Source organism: Poromitra crassiceps (genome assembly GCF_964638095.1).
Source record: "Poromitra crassiceps genome assembly, chromosome: 4".
Classification (NCBI taxonomy): domain Eukaryota; kingdom Metazoa; phylum Chordata; class Actinopteri; order Beryciformes; family Melamphaidae; genus Poromitra; species Poromitra crassiceps.
The window spans coordinates 21,714,586-21,730,201 of NC_139626.1; the positions used below are offsets into that span (position 1 = coordinate 21,714,586).

The 15,616-nt window shown below is 44.8% G+C and overlaps 1 protein-coding gene across 1 annotated transcript in view; it reads right to left on the reverse strand.

Moving 5' to 3' along the window:
* Positions 1 to 3,938: 3,938 nt before the first annotated feature.
* Positions 3,939 to 15,616, reverse strand: part of pgs1 (phosphatidylglycerophosphate synthase 1) — a gene marked incomplete at its 5' end in the record, with an annotated part of 29,780 nt that continues 18,102 nt past the window's right edge. Inside the window, 5 exons of the mRNA XM_083635446.1 lie at positions 3,939 to 4,553; positions 11,579 to 11,709; positions 12,678 to 12,826; positions 13,266 to 13,557; positions 14,643 to 14,851. Coding sequence (XP_083491572.1) covers positions 11,590 to 11,709; positions 12,678 to 12,826; positions 13,266 to 13,557; positions 14,643 to 14,851 — 770 coding nt within the window. The 3' untranslated portion in view covers positions 3,939 to 4,553; positions 11,579 to 11,589. The remainder of the gene's footprint in view (positions 4,554 to 11,578; positions 11,710 to 12,677; positions 12,827 to 13,265; positions 13,558 to 14,642; positions 14,852 to 15,616) is intronic.

Genomic DNA, 15,616 nt, shown 5'->3' on the forward strand with positions numbered 1-15,616 from the left:
CTGATTAGATTTTGGTGGTCAAAGGTCAAAGGTCAAGGTCACTGTGACCTCTCGAACGCCATTTTCAAGCTTGTTAACGCGATATCTGACGAACGCCTGGACGGAATTTCATCAGATTCGCCTTAAACATTCACTTAGGCTCAAGGATGATCTGATTAGATTTTGGTGGTCAAAGGTCAAAGGTCAAGGTCACTGTGACCTCTCGAACGCCATTTTCAAGCTTGTTAACGCCATATCTGAGGAACGCCTGGACGGAATTTCATCAGATTCGCCTTAAACATTCACTTAGGCTCAAGGATGATCTGATTAGATTTTGGTGGTCAAAGGTCAAGGTCACTGTGACCTCTCGAACGCCATTTTCAAGCTTGTTAACGCGATATCTGACGAACGCCTGGACGGAATTTCATCAGATTCGCCTTAAACATTCACTTAGGCTCAAGGATGATCTGATTAGATTTTGGTGGTCAAAGGTCAAAGGTCAAGGTCACTGTGACCTCTCGAACGCCATTTTCAAGCTTGTTAACGCCATATCTGAGGAACGCCTGGACGGAATTTCATTAGATTCGCCTTAAACATTCACTTAGGCTCAAGGATGATCTGATTAGATTTTGGTGGTCATAGGTCAAAGGTCAAGGTCACTGTGACCTCTCGAACGCCATTTTCAAGCTTGTTAACGCGATATCTGACGAACGCCTGGACGGAATTTCATCAGATTCACCTTAAACATTCCCTTAGGCTCAAGGATGATCTGATTAGATTTTGGTGGTCAAAGGTCAAAGGTCAAGGTCACTGTGACCCCTCGAACGCCATTTTCAAGCTTGTTAACGCGATATCTGAGGAACGCCTGGACGGAATTTCATCAGATTCGCCTTAAACATTCACTTAGGCTCAAGGATGATCTGATTAGATTTTGGTGGTCAAAGGTCAAGGTCACTGTGACCTCTCGAACGCCATTTTCAAGCTTGTTAACGCCATATCTGAGGAACGCCTGGACGGAATTTCATCAGATTCGCCTTAAACATTCACTTAGGCTCAAGGATGATCTGATTAGATTTTGGTGGTCAAAGGTCAAAGGTCAAGGTCACTGTGACCTCTCAAACGCCATTTTCAAGCTTGTTAACGCGATATCTGACGAACGCCTGGACGGAATTTCATCAGATTCGCCTTAAACATTCACTTAGGCTCAAGGATGATCTGATTAGATTTTGGTGGTCAAAGGTCAAAGGTCAAGGTCACTGTGACCTCTCGAACGCCATTTTCAAGCTTGTTAACGCCATATCTGAGGAACGCCTGGACGGAATTTCATCAGATTCACCTTAAACATTCCCTTAGGCTCAAGGATGATCTGATTAGATTTTGGTGGTCAAAGGTCAAAGGTCAAGGTCACTGTGACCTCTCGAACGCCATTTTCAAGCTTGTTAACGCGATATCTGAGGAACGCCTGGACGGAATTTCATCAGATTCGCCTTAAACATTCACTTAGGCTCAAGGATGAACTGATTCCATTCTGGTTATCAAAGGTCAAAGGTCAAGGTCACAGTGACCTAACAAATGCCATTTTCAAGCTCGGTAACGCCATATCTCAGTAACACCTTGACTAAATTTCTTCACATTTGGCTCAAATATCCAATTCTGCACAGAAACGCCTTGATGCAATTTCTTCCAATTTGGCTCCATCATCCGCTTCGACTCAAGAATGAACTAATGGCGGAGGCATAAGTCCGCGTTGCGGTCGTTCTAGTTTTTACACAAATAACTGTACTTCTACTTAATCAGAGCAACAATGTGATTAAATTAGGAATGACAAGAAAAAATTACACATCTGTGCAATAGGCTAAGTAGGCCTAAATAACTCAGATATAGGGTCTGCAATTGTAACATTCCATATAATGAAGTATCTCATGCTTGTTGATTTCATTATTGTTTTGCACCTGCTGCTCACGTTTGAGATACTTCTGGCTTTACTCTGGCAGCCGAGTACAATCAGCCAATCAGAGGCAGAGAGGGGCAGGTCATGCCTTCGCCTAGCCTTTGCTGTCATGGGAAAAAAAATATCGCTAATGGTATAGATAACGTTAAATGGTCCGCCATGTTATGAACGTTAGATGTATGGTATCTATAGTTACGTGTGTCTACTAACATTATTAAAATATCATAAAGAAATGTTATTTTCTGATAATTTGCTTAACTATTACTTGCTACCTGATGTACTTGCTGCCTCTACCGGTTGGAAGTATTACTGTTCTTATTATCCGATGTTTGTCGTCAATTTTCCTCGGAATGGGGCTATAATATGGAAAACGGAGCGCATTAGAGCATGAAAAAGACTTGAAATTGTTTTTTCAGACCATGAACTCATTTGGAAAGTGTTTATTTAAGACATAGACCGAGAGAGAAGTTGGCTCGTTTCCCATAGAGTTGAATGGATGTTCCTGGGGAGTGCTACACAAACTGCGCCCCCCACTGGCCATTTGAAAGAATGCAATTTCCGCATTGGCTTCAAAAATAGGGAGGCTGAATTGGGGACTGGGCCAGACTCACGACTACCTGGACAACATTCCAAAGCACAGCCTGAACTGTTACACTGAAACATTATCATATTTGCCTAAGTTAGCCTCATAATGGATACTCCTTTCGTTTCTCTCATATCGGAGTCTCTAAAACAATCTCAATAAAACTGGATCTATCTCAGTTTCTAAATTCAAAGCAACTGCAATCATTTGGACCTTGATTTATCTTACAGTACATTGTTTTATGTGGGTGTCAGCTATTGCAATAAACTCAACTAAGAGGGCATATCTTTTGCTGGCATGTGACTTTTTCATAGGCTATTATATTTTATTTCATATCACACATGTACATTGTCAATTGAATGTTTTTTTTAAGTAGTTTGAACTACTTTTTCTGCATAGCTTGTAGTTTCCTTAACTACATTTTCCCAGGGTAGCTTTGCCGTAGTTCAAACTACTTCCATGGTGAAGTAGTTGGTAGCTTCCTAAGCTATGCTTTCAAAGTAGCTTCCCCGACACTGTTGACAGATTACATGTGGTTAGAAACTGACAACTACTACCAATCAGTTATGCCTGCACTGCAGCTGCTGCTCTAAAAGAAACTTCTGGAATTACTGAGCTAGAAAGTTTACCACAAAGGAACTCAAACCCTCAGTCTTCTGATCCAAAATCAGACACCTTATCCATTAGACCAGGTGAGTTGACTGATGCAACAGGGTAACTTCTTATTTATTTGTCACTAGAAAAAGGTGTTTGTTAAGTGTCTAAAAGCCCTTAGCCTCAGTCAAACTAGCCACACCTGAACAGTTAACAGACTGTGCTTAGGCCTCAGATCCATTTGCCCGGCTTATGTCTGTGAGAAACAGCTTTGGTGTTTTCATTCCTGAGATTGAGACAGATTTATTAGATGACCTTTGAGTTAAATTATTGTCCTATGCTTTTTATTTAAACCATTGTCATCATTTGCCATTCAATCATCTGCACATCAACTACACCCTTGAAACATCTCCCTCTGGTCCTCAGACTTTGATGGGTGTGCCACTTGCCAAGGCTTAAAGTGTACCCAGCAGTCCCTCAGTATAGCACATGGTCCTTGGAGCTGGAATAGCCTTGGCAGTGGACATGGATCAGACAAATCAAGATGAGAAACCGATAAGGAGATCCAAAGTGGAGTCAGCACGGCCAGCCAAAACCGACTTCCCATGTCAGTAAAAGTCCAGGTCTCTGTGGTTTTCTCTCAGGGGTCACAGACTTGACCTTGTGAGACACACTGGCACACAGAGGACAGCTGCATGACGGTTTTGAGGTTGAGGGTTCGAGCCTCAGTCAGAGTTGTGAAAGTGGACACCCAGACAAAAGACTGAAAAGCTCTGAGAAAACCTGTCTTAAGAAGTGTGACCCAGTAGCCGTCTCCAAACTCACTCACACTTTTAATTCCATTTTAAAAACACACCACATCCTCATTTTAATTTACAAAGATAATACAGACACTGTACAGTCACGATGATGGCTGTACGAGGTGTGAGTCGAGCAGTAAACACATTGACAGAGCTTCAAGAACTGTAATTAAGGCTCCTTCAGGGATTGTAACGCTTCGCCACACCTGTTTGCGATCGCACCATTCCTTATGTCAGGAACCTTCACTGTTTTACAAAACGGGTTACTGCATCACACAAATGTCCTATTGCTTGCTTGTACATGCAAACAGATATGTGTAGAAATGTATGTTAGTAGAAATGATTCTGCTGGTAGTTAATGCAACTACAAAGACAGAAATCCACAGTGCTATGAAGTCAAGTGTAGTGGCTATAGCAGTCAATGAAATTCAATGAACAGTCACAAAATCTGGATTTGATTCCCTCTTGAATTTGCCGCGGACAGGGTCTGCTCCTGTGAGTGTGTATGTGCGTGCGCACAGACAGGGGCTTTCTGGGCCGCAGACAGGAGTTTAGGCCGAGAACGTGTCCCGCTTACAAGTACCCGCATGACTGGACCCATCAACATCTGGACCGCCAACCTCTGGACCAAAGAGAAGCCACCTGCCTTCAGACAAACACAGACAGACAGAGACAACAGGTTCAGCACATCAGCCATTCACAAGGCACAACTCTTGATATTAAGAATCATGATGGTTGATGTAGAACACCACCATGAAATGCCACTGTGGTTCCACTAGAGGGCAGGCAAGTCAGGCACAACAGCTACGTGCTGCAACAGCAGATGTGTTCAGCGCTTCATCCGGACGGACGCTGCATGTACACACAGCGGAATGCTGAAACGCGGGCGACCCTGCCGGCACCTCAGAACGGGCCTTTCAGCGTGCCGGTGAAAAGAGTTTGGAGGGGATCCAACCTGTTGTCACTACTTTCTAACAATAGACAGCCTGTGTCGGTGATAAGGACGTTTTATCCTTTTAACCGGCAAAGCTATTGTTGGAGGGCTGTGTTTTGTTTTTTCCTCTGTCAGACCGTGAGATAAGGGCTAAAGTACATAGATTACAATGGCAGATTGATTCAGCACATGAGTGAGAGAGGACAAACAGGCCTGCTTTCTCTAGCCGACAATATCTCCTTGGCCAAACTATTCTGGGACTAACAGACAATATTCAGACATTGTGGCTCATCTCACTGTCATGTCTGTATCGCCTGTTTTCCATCAATATGAATGCACAAAAATCAGCAGTCGGTTTATAGTGGTAAGGAAGCATACCTTTTTCCATGATCTGAAAAGCGTATTGGTGCAAAGCCCACCACAATATGAAAGCGGGCAATGTAATATTACAATATTCTAATATATGGTTGACATAAGTGGTTATTTTGCTGATGTCACTGCCTCTCAATTACATAAGGATAACTTGTTTGCTCATGATAATTGTGTATAACACACATTATGAAACTGATTAGATATGAGCAGAATTGAGCACAGAATGTTTTTTCAGTCAACAGCTGAGGATTGCCAGTCAAAACAAAGGCTGTGACATCCTGTTAAATTGTAGGTTCACATCAAGAGTTACAGATATTAGAATCGCATCCACTTATCATTTATTGAATAGTATCATGACACTGATTTAACAAGAAGAAATTGATAAATGGTCTGGTGATTTTTGTAAATATACAGTATCTGTAATGTGACTGAAGTCCATCTTATATTATCTGTAATGTGACTGAAGTCCAAACTGTACCAGGAAAGGTGGATTTTCAAGGAAACAACCCTTACTGGAATGGACAGCTAAAAGTAATGTGGAAGGAAATGAGAATGACTGAGAAAGTATTTCTCAAGTGTGATGATAAGGATATGTTACGGTAAGGATATGAGGAAGCAACAGTTAAAAAAATGAATGTAAGGCTAGACAGAATTTTGACAGAAAAATATGGGCTTGCAAAAGAGAGGGTGACTAGCATACAAAATACAGCATCTGCCAACCAACCAACCAGTTGTTTTGGAATGATAAATCCTTTGGGCCCAAAAGGAGTTAAAACATCCCAATGGAACTGGTGTTGGAAAATGGATCCTCTGTCTTTACTATTGTGTTGTGAAAAAATGGGAAACAGATTTTGGTTCTTTGGTTCTCCCACGTTTTTGCCATCTATATGCAGAGACTCGAAATGAATATTGTGTACTGTTGGTGTAGTAAATGGAGATTGAAGATAACAAAGATAAAACTCTGGGCACTGTCCTTAATAAGGTTAAACTATGTAGGGATCTTGGTTATAAAATCCTCTACACAGTTGTATAAATCTCATGTCTGTCCTATTTTAGATTATGGTGGAGGGGTCTGGGGTTATTGTTAGCAAAGAATGTGACAGTGAGTTCAGAACAGAGCATGAGAGCAATGCACTTTTTTCTGGGTGTACATAAAATGGCCCCAAAACTTGCAATATGTGGTGACATGGGATGGGAGCCATTTGAAGTGCACCATAGGGGGACATGTTGCGACTGTGGAATAGATTACTCAACATGCCCGATAACAGGTGCTTACCTTCCAATCCACACTCTCCACGGAGCTGCCTTTTGGATGCTCAAATTTGCTTTTGGGATTTTTTTAAAAGATATTCTTGGGCAAGGGAGCTTGCAAAAATATTTGGCGAGGCAGGTCTCCAATATCGAAATAAATTATCTTGTAGTGTTAGTCAAATTAAAACAATGCTATTTTGAAATTATAAACAGAAATGGTCAGAAGTTTTATGTAAACCAAAATTGAGAAAATACAGTCGGATTAAGTGTCCTTTACTTTAGAGCACTAGGTCACCCTTAACCTGACCAGAGTCGGTCTGTGCCCAGTTGAGATGTGGTATCTGGCCTCTGGCATTGAAACCGGACGCTTCCACTCAATTCCAGAGGAGAAGAGAAAGTGTCACCTGTGTGTGCCGGGAGAGGTCAAAAAGGAAATACTTTTTCTTCTAATGTCCATTATATCACAATCTTAGATATAGGCTTCTCTGTAAAATGTCTGCAGAATGTCCTGATTTGTTTTCTATATCTGATGAATGTAGACTTCAGTACCTGTTTACAAAGTGCTTCACGTAGCTCAGTTTGTGTTAAATGCCTTGAACTCTCGACTATGTTGCACATGGATATTACGTATCACTGGAATATATCCAAATTATCCATGGATTTATCCGAATCTGCATGTATTATTTGCATTAATTTGCCTTGTTGGTGCTGTCTCTATTACCTTTGTATTTTAATACATAGTCTCTTTTATTACCATGTAATGTGCCTTCTTCCGCATCTGATATTTGATCTAATCTTATCTGTTGACACTTTGGATCTATGCTCATCACTTTGGAATTAGAAATGTTACAGTATGTAGGAGGTTATTATAGGACAGTCAGTTTCAGTTGGGGAGTATTGGTGTCTTGTGTTGATTGCACAATAAAAAAAAATGTGAGTGTGTGTGAGTGTGTGTCCCACCATTTCAAAAATGCTTCCTTTACATTCATTTGGCTGTGACTCCAGCTGTAAAACTGCCCCTACAGCTAGAAAAATGTAAATACAAAAGAAGATTATCATCATTTTTGGGCCAAAATAAATGATAATTACAGCACATTTACACATGTCATATGTATACACGTGTCATATGTAAATACGAGCCATTCCTGGATTCGTCCTCAGAACCAACATTCTAAACTTATGGAGTGAACTGTTAGTTTCAGGTTGTTTCTCAGCCAATGTTATGAACACTACATACAAATTCAAATATTAAGCTGTGGACTACAATGCAAAACACCATACTGCTGCTATGGAGCACGAGCACAGATGCAGACAACTTAGTTGCCGTTTCCTCATGCTGATTTTCCTTTTGATCCCTAGAGGGCGAGGAGGAGCACGACGACCCATCTCTGCCTGTGTTTTAAGCTCACAGCCACTGTATCATTTGACACTGAGGAGCACTCAGCCTACTGTGCTGCTGTCCAAATATATTCAGAGCTCACATTTAACAGGCAGCTTGATGGATGAAGTTACTCTGGACGGACAGCTCACTGACACCATCTTTGTGTAACCCTGCCGGTAACACGAGGGCTTCCAGAACATGCCTCACTCTTCAACGTGAGCGAGTGCTGCTCTTTTTTTTTTAAATATCTTTTGTGTCTGACCTTTTGCATCTCCATTGTGTGATTCAAATACACAAGTGTTGACAGGCAGATCTATTTTCAACTGCTGCCTTCTGGCAGCAAATCAATCACATTGTTTCCTCAAGTCCTTGTCCATAGGACACCACCTATTTACCGTCACTATCCAGCCCCCAACACATCCTGTTCGGCAAGAAAAACAAAACAAACAAAAAAGAAAAAGTCCATCTTCACCTGCAGACTGACAAACAGTAGCGCGACAAAGAGTAGCGCTGTCGCCTCACAGCTAGAAGGTCCTGAGTTCGATTCTCGCCTGGGACGCTGTGGGCGCTGGAGTTGTGACCCCCCCATATCTTCAGTGCCTACTGCCCAGGTGGGCTATCTCGTCGAAAGGGCCTTTCTGTGTGGAGTTTGCATGTTCTCCCCGTACCCCCCAGGGGGTTCCTCCGTACATAACCCCCCACTAAAAACATGCAGAAGATCGTCATCCGACCAGTGACGACAACATCTGAAGTTGGTCCAATGATGGTCCCCGGGCACTGGAAAGAAAAAGCGACTATTGCTCCTGGCCTGCCCCCCAGAGGAAAGGACAAGCCTGGATGGGTCAAATGCAGAGGACATATTTCACCGGCCACCGTCAGCATGAGCGTGTGTTGTGGCCGCATGCATGTGTTGTAGTGTGTTCGTGTGACAATAAAGACGGGCTTCCGTCTGAAATAGAGTTAAAAAAAAAACAAAGTTTCTTGAGATGGGAAGGGGAGAGGAAGGGGGTGAAAAGTCTGCTTCCATGACGGGCCGGGGTGTTGGGGTGTTTAGACATGAACAGGTCCTTTTGCAGTGCACCAAGAGGTGCTGATGTTTTGATTGCCTTCCTGCACTCATCGCCCTGTGGGGATGAAAGGAACGGGAGACTAACTTGAAACATTTTTGTTTTCAAAAAAACAATCACCGATTCCCTGCCAGTGGAGCAGCGCTGGGTCTGTGGATGACATGATAACTAGCTCTTAGCCAAGAGAGAAAGCCGATCTGTTTAACGTGGACTGAACTGGCCCAGATAATAGCATGTTCATTCTGTGAAAGGGTGGATTTCCCCTGAACCCTCTGACTGCACCGTTTCAACTGATACCTCACCAAGTCCTGACAGGACCTCGCATCCCCGACTCGCACAAATCCCGACCACACTGTCAAATCAGCAGCAGAGCGCCGCGCTGACTCACTTCTCGACAGGAGTGAATCAGCCGACATATTGTCCCACTCTCACTCGGGTGATTTGGGCAAGGCTGCTGGGAAAACGAGGACAGGGCCTGCGATTTGGGACTCGCCACAATGACTGCAGACATTTCTAAGAAACCACAGCTTGTTTGACAGAGTTTGTGTTTATGAAACAGTCTGTTTTGTTTTGTCCGCTTTCCACAAATCACAGACGAACTCGCACAATGCGCGTTTAAAAATGGAATGAAGACAAAATGCAGAATACCAGGGAATTGTATGGTTTTGGAGAAATTTTAAAACGTGTTGAAAGAATAAACTTAGCTGAGGTGTGTGTGTGTGTACTTCTATACTGGTATGTCAGAAAATGAGGAGTTTAGTATGATATGCTCACAAGTCATTTTTTGCAAGTCCAAGTCAAGTCTCAAGTCTTTGGTCACAAGTCCAAGTCAAGTCTCAGGTCACAAGTCCAAGTCAAGTCTCAAGTCTCTTATGGATAAGCGTTCTATCATCTGCTGCATAGCTAAAACCAAGGAATTCAAAGCATGTACTGTATTATCCTCACTCCTTTATCTATTAGAATACAGTACCGTAAATTCCGGACTATAAGGCGCACCTTCAAAGGTGACTATTTTTTTCTTCTATAAGCCGCACCGGTCTATAAGCCGCGGGTGTTTTGATGTTTAATTACCATATGTAAGGCTTCGTGCACAGAGGGGATTGTCGGGAAAGAGATGGCTGTTTGGGGAAGCTCCCATTTATTAACATTTCAACAAAACAAAAGTCAGGTCACTAATCCCCAGACAAAATCACACATTGTGGTATTTTTTGTTTTTTTTACAGTGCACACAGTGTCCGCGGTGTGGTGAAAAGAGGGCAAGAGAGGAAATTAAAACAGAAGTGGATTTATAGTTAGAAAGAGCGCTAAAGAAGAGAGAATTCCGTTTTTTATTTTTTTATTTTAGTTACTCACAGTACTATTGACCAGTCCAACTCAAAAGATATTCGGCAGTTTCACTTTGAGCTCTTGTTCCGCCGCTGTCCAGCAATGGTTATGACGAGTCTCGCTGGGTACAGTACGCCAAAGCGATATCCATTGACTCGATGATGCTGTTGTATGTTGCGCGTTTCTGTTGCACCAACGCGGAGAGGTCCTGCCGGACGAAAAAGCGCGTACCCTCCCAGGTGAGGGGCTTCTTCCCCGCAGCCTGGAGGATGAGTTGACGGTCGGGCCAGCGGAGTAGGCAGATGAAGATGGCCCTCGGTGGCAGGCCGGGGTCTGGACGTGGCCGAGGCGCCCGGTGTGCCCTGTCCACCTCTGGTGGTTTCTCGCCTTCCTTCAGGTCCAGGATGTAACACAGGATTTTGCCACGAAAGCGTCCATGTCACCAATCTCAGCTCCCTCTTTTACATTGATCAGGCGAATGTTATTTCTTTTACTCCTGCTGATTAAGTCATCAACCTGCGTGTGCAGCGTTTCGATGTTTTTGCATTTTATCCACTTTCGGACTCACTGTGTTGTTTTTGTCCTCCAGTGCGCTGATGCGCTTTTTTTAGAAACTCTGTTCACGGTTGCATTATTTTCTTTAGTGAGTGAGTGGATGGACTTCTGCACGTTTTCAAACTTGTTTTCAAGCTGCTCAAACCTCTGAGCGATGTCGGACTTAATCGATAGTGTTTCACGGAGTAAAAGTTTAGCCCAAGCCGTGAATCTCCAGCCTCCAGCAGGTGAGTCATTTCCTCATTCATGGCGGTGATTGCTTCTTTCTTTCTTTCGTCTTTTTCTTTCTGCTTACCTGTGTTGTGTTATGTTATGTTATGTTATGTTGTTAAAAGAGGGCAAGAGAGGAAATTAAAACAGAAGTGGATTTATAGTTAGAAAGAGTGCTAAAAAAGAGAGATTTTTTTTTTTTTGGGGAAAAAATCCATAGATAAGACGCACCGTTATTTAAGCCGCAGGGGCCAAAAAAGGCCAAAAAACGGGAAAAAAGCCGCGGCTTATAGTCCGGAATTTACGGTATATGCATTACTTAGATGGTATTAGTAGACATTTCCTTAATGTTAATGCACACAAAAATAAATAAAGATTGTTCACAAGTCCCAAACCTCAAGTCCAAGTCAAGTCTCAAGTCTTTGGGGACGAGTCTCAAGTCAAGTCTCACGTCACTTAAGTGCGAGTCAAGTACAAGTCCCTATCTCTGCTATAGGCTGAGAGTCAGTCATCTGTATAAGTGTGAAATAAAGTGCATGTTTATTGACTAGGTGCGTGCCAGCATGTTTGAGCACCTGGTGGCCTCTCAGAAGAAGTTCTTGATGAGGGGAGTGACCAGTTTGACCCACAGCTTGACGTGGCGATCCGGCTGCTCGAACGTAGAGCCGGACACTTCTGTGGACCTCTGGTACAACATCTCCTGCTCCTGAGAGACACACAGGGAGGTCAAGGTGTGTGTGTGAGAGTGTGTGGACCTCTGGTACAACATCTCCTGCTCCTGAGAGACACACAGGGAGGTCAAGGTGTGTGTGTGTGAGTGTGTGGACCTCTGGTACAACATCTCCTGCTCCTGAGAGACACACAGGGAGGTCAAGGTGTGTGTGTGAGAGTGTGTGGACCTCTGGTACAACATCTCCTGCTCCTGAGAGACACACAGGGAGGTCAAGGTGTGTGAGTGTGGACCTCTGGTACAACATCTCCTGCTCCTGAGAGACACACAGGGAGGTCAAGGTGTGTGAGTGTGGACCTCTGGTACAACATCTCCTGCTCCTGAGAGACACACAGGGAGGTCAAGGTGTGTGTGAGAGTGTGTGGACCTCTGGTACAACATCTCCTGCTCCTGAGAGACACACAGGGAGGTCAAGGTGTGTGTGTGTGAGTGTGTGGACCTCTGGTACAACATCTCCTGCTCCTGAGAGACACACAGGGAGGTCAAGGTGTGTGTGTGAGAGTGTGTGGACCTCTGGTACAACATCTCCTGCTCCTGAGAGACACACAGGGAGGTCAAGGTGTGTGTGTGAGAGTGTGTGGACCTCTGGTACAACATCTCCTGCTCCTGAGAGACACACAGGGAGGTCAAGGTGTGTGTGTGAGAGTGTGTGGACCTCTGGTACAACATCTCCTGCTCCTGAGAGACACACAGGGAGGTCAAGGTGTGTGTGTGAGAGTGTGTGGACCTCTGGTACAACATCTCCTGCTCCTGAGAGACACACAGGGAGGTCAAGGTGTGTGTGTGAGAGAGTGTGTGTGTGTGTGTGTGTGTGTGTGTGTGTGTGTGTGTGTGTGTGTGTGTGTGTGTGTGTGTGTGTGTGTGTGTGTGTGTTTGTGTGTATGAAGAGTCATGGCTCATCAATCATGGCTTTGATGATAGGAAGAAGAAGAAAAAAAGCTTACCTCCTGCAGCTGGGCCTGCAATTCCTGATTCTCTGTTACTATGGCGATTTGGGCCTCCAGGTCACGGTGAACTGAGCGGTAACCGAAATTAGGAGAGCCAATTAGAGTGAGGGAAGGCCGATCCTGCCCCTGGAGGTAATACCACAGACCTGTAGGGGACCACAAAGCGGAGGGAGCGAGCGAGTGAGGAGGTATCACCAAGCAGTTTCCAGTGGGGATTTTGGTCGTCACAAACCACAACTAAAAGGAAGCACATTGCAGAAATCCCCAGCGTCTATCCAAACCCCAAGTATGAGAGAGAGTGAGTCAGTGTACATCCTTGTCCTGAGGCCATGACAGAATGAATGTACAAGCCATGCTCTCTCACGCTACATGCCGCGGCAACCGCAAGGCAGGCACAGCAGTGCAGGAAGAGTAAGACGTATTATTTTCACTCACCAAAACAAAACCTAACTGGATGTTGAGCCTAGGCTAGGCTCATAACCTTTCTGGCAGGCTACACTGATGTCCATGCAGTTTGCAGGGATTGTCGGCATTCATTTGGACAGGAATGTGAATGTGTGTGTTTTATGTGTGGATAGAACCCACCCTTGGCGTGGAAGGTCCAGTGTGACCTGTGGTATTCGTGGAGGTGCACCCTCTCTTGCTGGCCCAACTGGCACACTTTGTTGTAGAACTGTCTGGCGATGTGGATGTAAGCAGCGGGGATGGCCCCGGCAACGCCCTTGGCCCCGAAGAAGCCGTTGACCTCCGGAGAGGCGGTGAGGATGCGGTAGCTGGCTCCGGCCCCCAGCACCAGGCCCATGTACGCCCGGGTCAGGTTGAAGTAACCCGACGTCAGAAACACAGTGGAGTCAGCACCTGCGTCTGTCAGCAGGCGCTGGGGGTTCAACATCAAACAGAAAGTGAATGAAGGTCTCGGCCACAGTGAAACAAATCATTCCATAAAGTAGATACATAAAGTGGATACATCATGCATCAGGTTATATGCTGGGCAGGATGGCAGCATTTCTTGGAAATTCAATTACAATCATACAACGGGTAGTTCTATCCAAGCGATATACTAGAAATATTGCATGCTTCACTCGCTCATTTCTAGCGTGCCTCGCCTGTTCGTGCTCGCCTGGAACACACGGTGCCTGCTCAACTGGCATGGGCTTCACACATGCCAGTTGGGCAATTGTACTCTGCCGTGGAACCACCGGCCGGGTTAGTATTACAGTAGTTAGATTTGACTGATATGGCATGAATACATGTTGAATTATGGAATCAGCCTGTGATCACAGCAAATAACATACTTCTTGAATATTATGAAGCAATGATATATTAGGCGTGATGCAAAACAGGAAAGAATATGGTGAAGCACAGCCTTGAGAGGAACATTGCTTTTATAATCCAAATAAAAATAAAAACCTTTTGTCATGAAAAGAGAATGCAAATGTAGTGTGTGTTTGTGTATTTTGGCTTCAAACATGGCTCAGCCATTCAGAACTCAGAAGGGGAACTGTTTGTTTAAAGCGCAAATTATGCTCGAGCGAAATCGCCGGCGCTGACTGCGCCGAGGGGGTCGCCGCAGCTGGGCGTCTTATTGGCGCAGCTCGCCGTAGGGGGTGTGCAGCTCCTCGAAGATTTGACTCCGCGGCGTCAACTCTTTGTTGTGAGGAATGAGGAAATGCCATTTCCTCATTTAACAGTGCTTGTCCCTCATCTAACAAAGCCTTCTGCAGGCTCACCGGAATGAGTTTTGAAATGGAGGGACAATAAAATGTCCCCCCACCGACATGATTGCAAGTTCTTGGTAAACGACACGATAACGTTTTGGACGTGTTTTGGACGAGTTACGTTCGAGTATGCACAGTCTCACTGTCGCCGCTCGGCGGCGGCAAGGCTCCAAGTCGAGGCTGCGCAGAACCTTGTCAGCGCCTTAAGTCATTGTGTGTTGTGTTGTGGGATGTGGAGCCTCACCTGTGTGACCTGCTCATCCACCTGGATCCCCAGAGGCTTCATCTGGACCAGTGGGAACACCCACGTGTCCTCCACCCCTTCTCCCTGCTCCCCCATCCCCTCGTCCTCCGAGTCGTCTGGTTGGTTGAGCAGCTCTTGACGCATGCGGGCCGTGTTCACCACCTCCATGATGCGCTTCCTGGCCGAGGACGAGAAGTCCTCCCGGTTTCCTGGTAGCCAAAGACACGTAGAAATACCACGTTCATGACAACTTCGAACTCGGAAGGTGTAACTCGATATTTCCGGCTTCCATTCCATTGGGTTCACGCTGTTTTTAACTTGGAGTTAAAAAACATACACAGCTAGCTAATTTCTTTGGTAAAATAACTGCTGAACACTTTGATGATGACAAACCAGAGCTCTGAAATGATACCCGAATTTCCAACCTGTAATTCCGATCTCGACGGAATTCAAAACGGTTCAATTCATTTTTTACATGCGTTTTAGCTTGTCTTTTCCCTTAGTTCCGAAGTGTCTTGAACACAGGAACAGAGGGGAGCGGGTGCAGCTGGAGCAGGTCACACTGCTCACGGCTTTCTCTGTGTGTGTATAGGATGGCAGGGTTTGTACCAGTGGGCTAGCTTGGGGTTTCACAGAGGAAGCTGCCGAAGTGATCCTGAAAGCTGTAGTTCCTCAAATGGCCATTTGAGGCTGGACCCAAAAGGGAGTCGATTAAGCATTTTTACAGCCTAGACTAAAACACAGTTTTGGCCTACAGTATATAGCTAATTTCACCTTTCATAACAACTGTAGGGGGGTAATTTTTTATATAACTCACCCGTTTGGAGTAAAATAGATGATAGAAAAGGGGGTGATTGACAGGTCGCCTGTCCAATGATCATGCAGCTTGCCGATCACGGACCAATAGCAGGCAGAGCTGCAGCTCTGGGAAACCCTCCGCCTCTTGCAGTCTTGCGTGAGCTGCGCAAGAACGC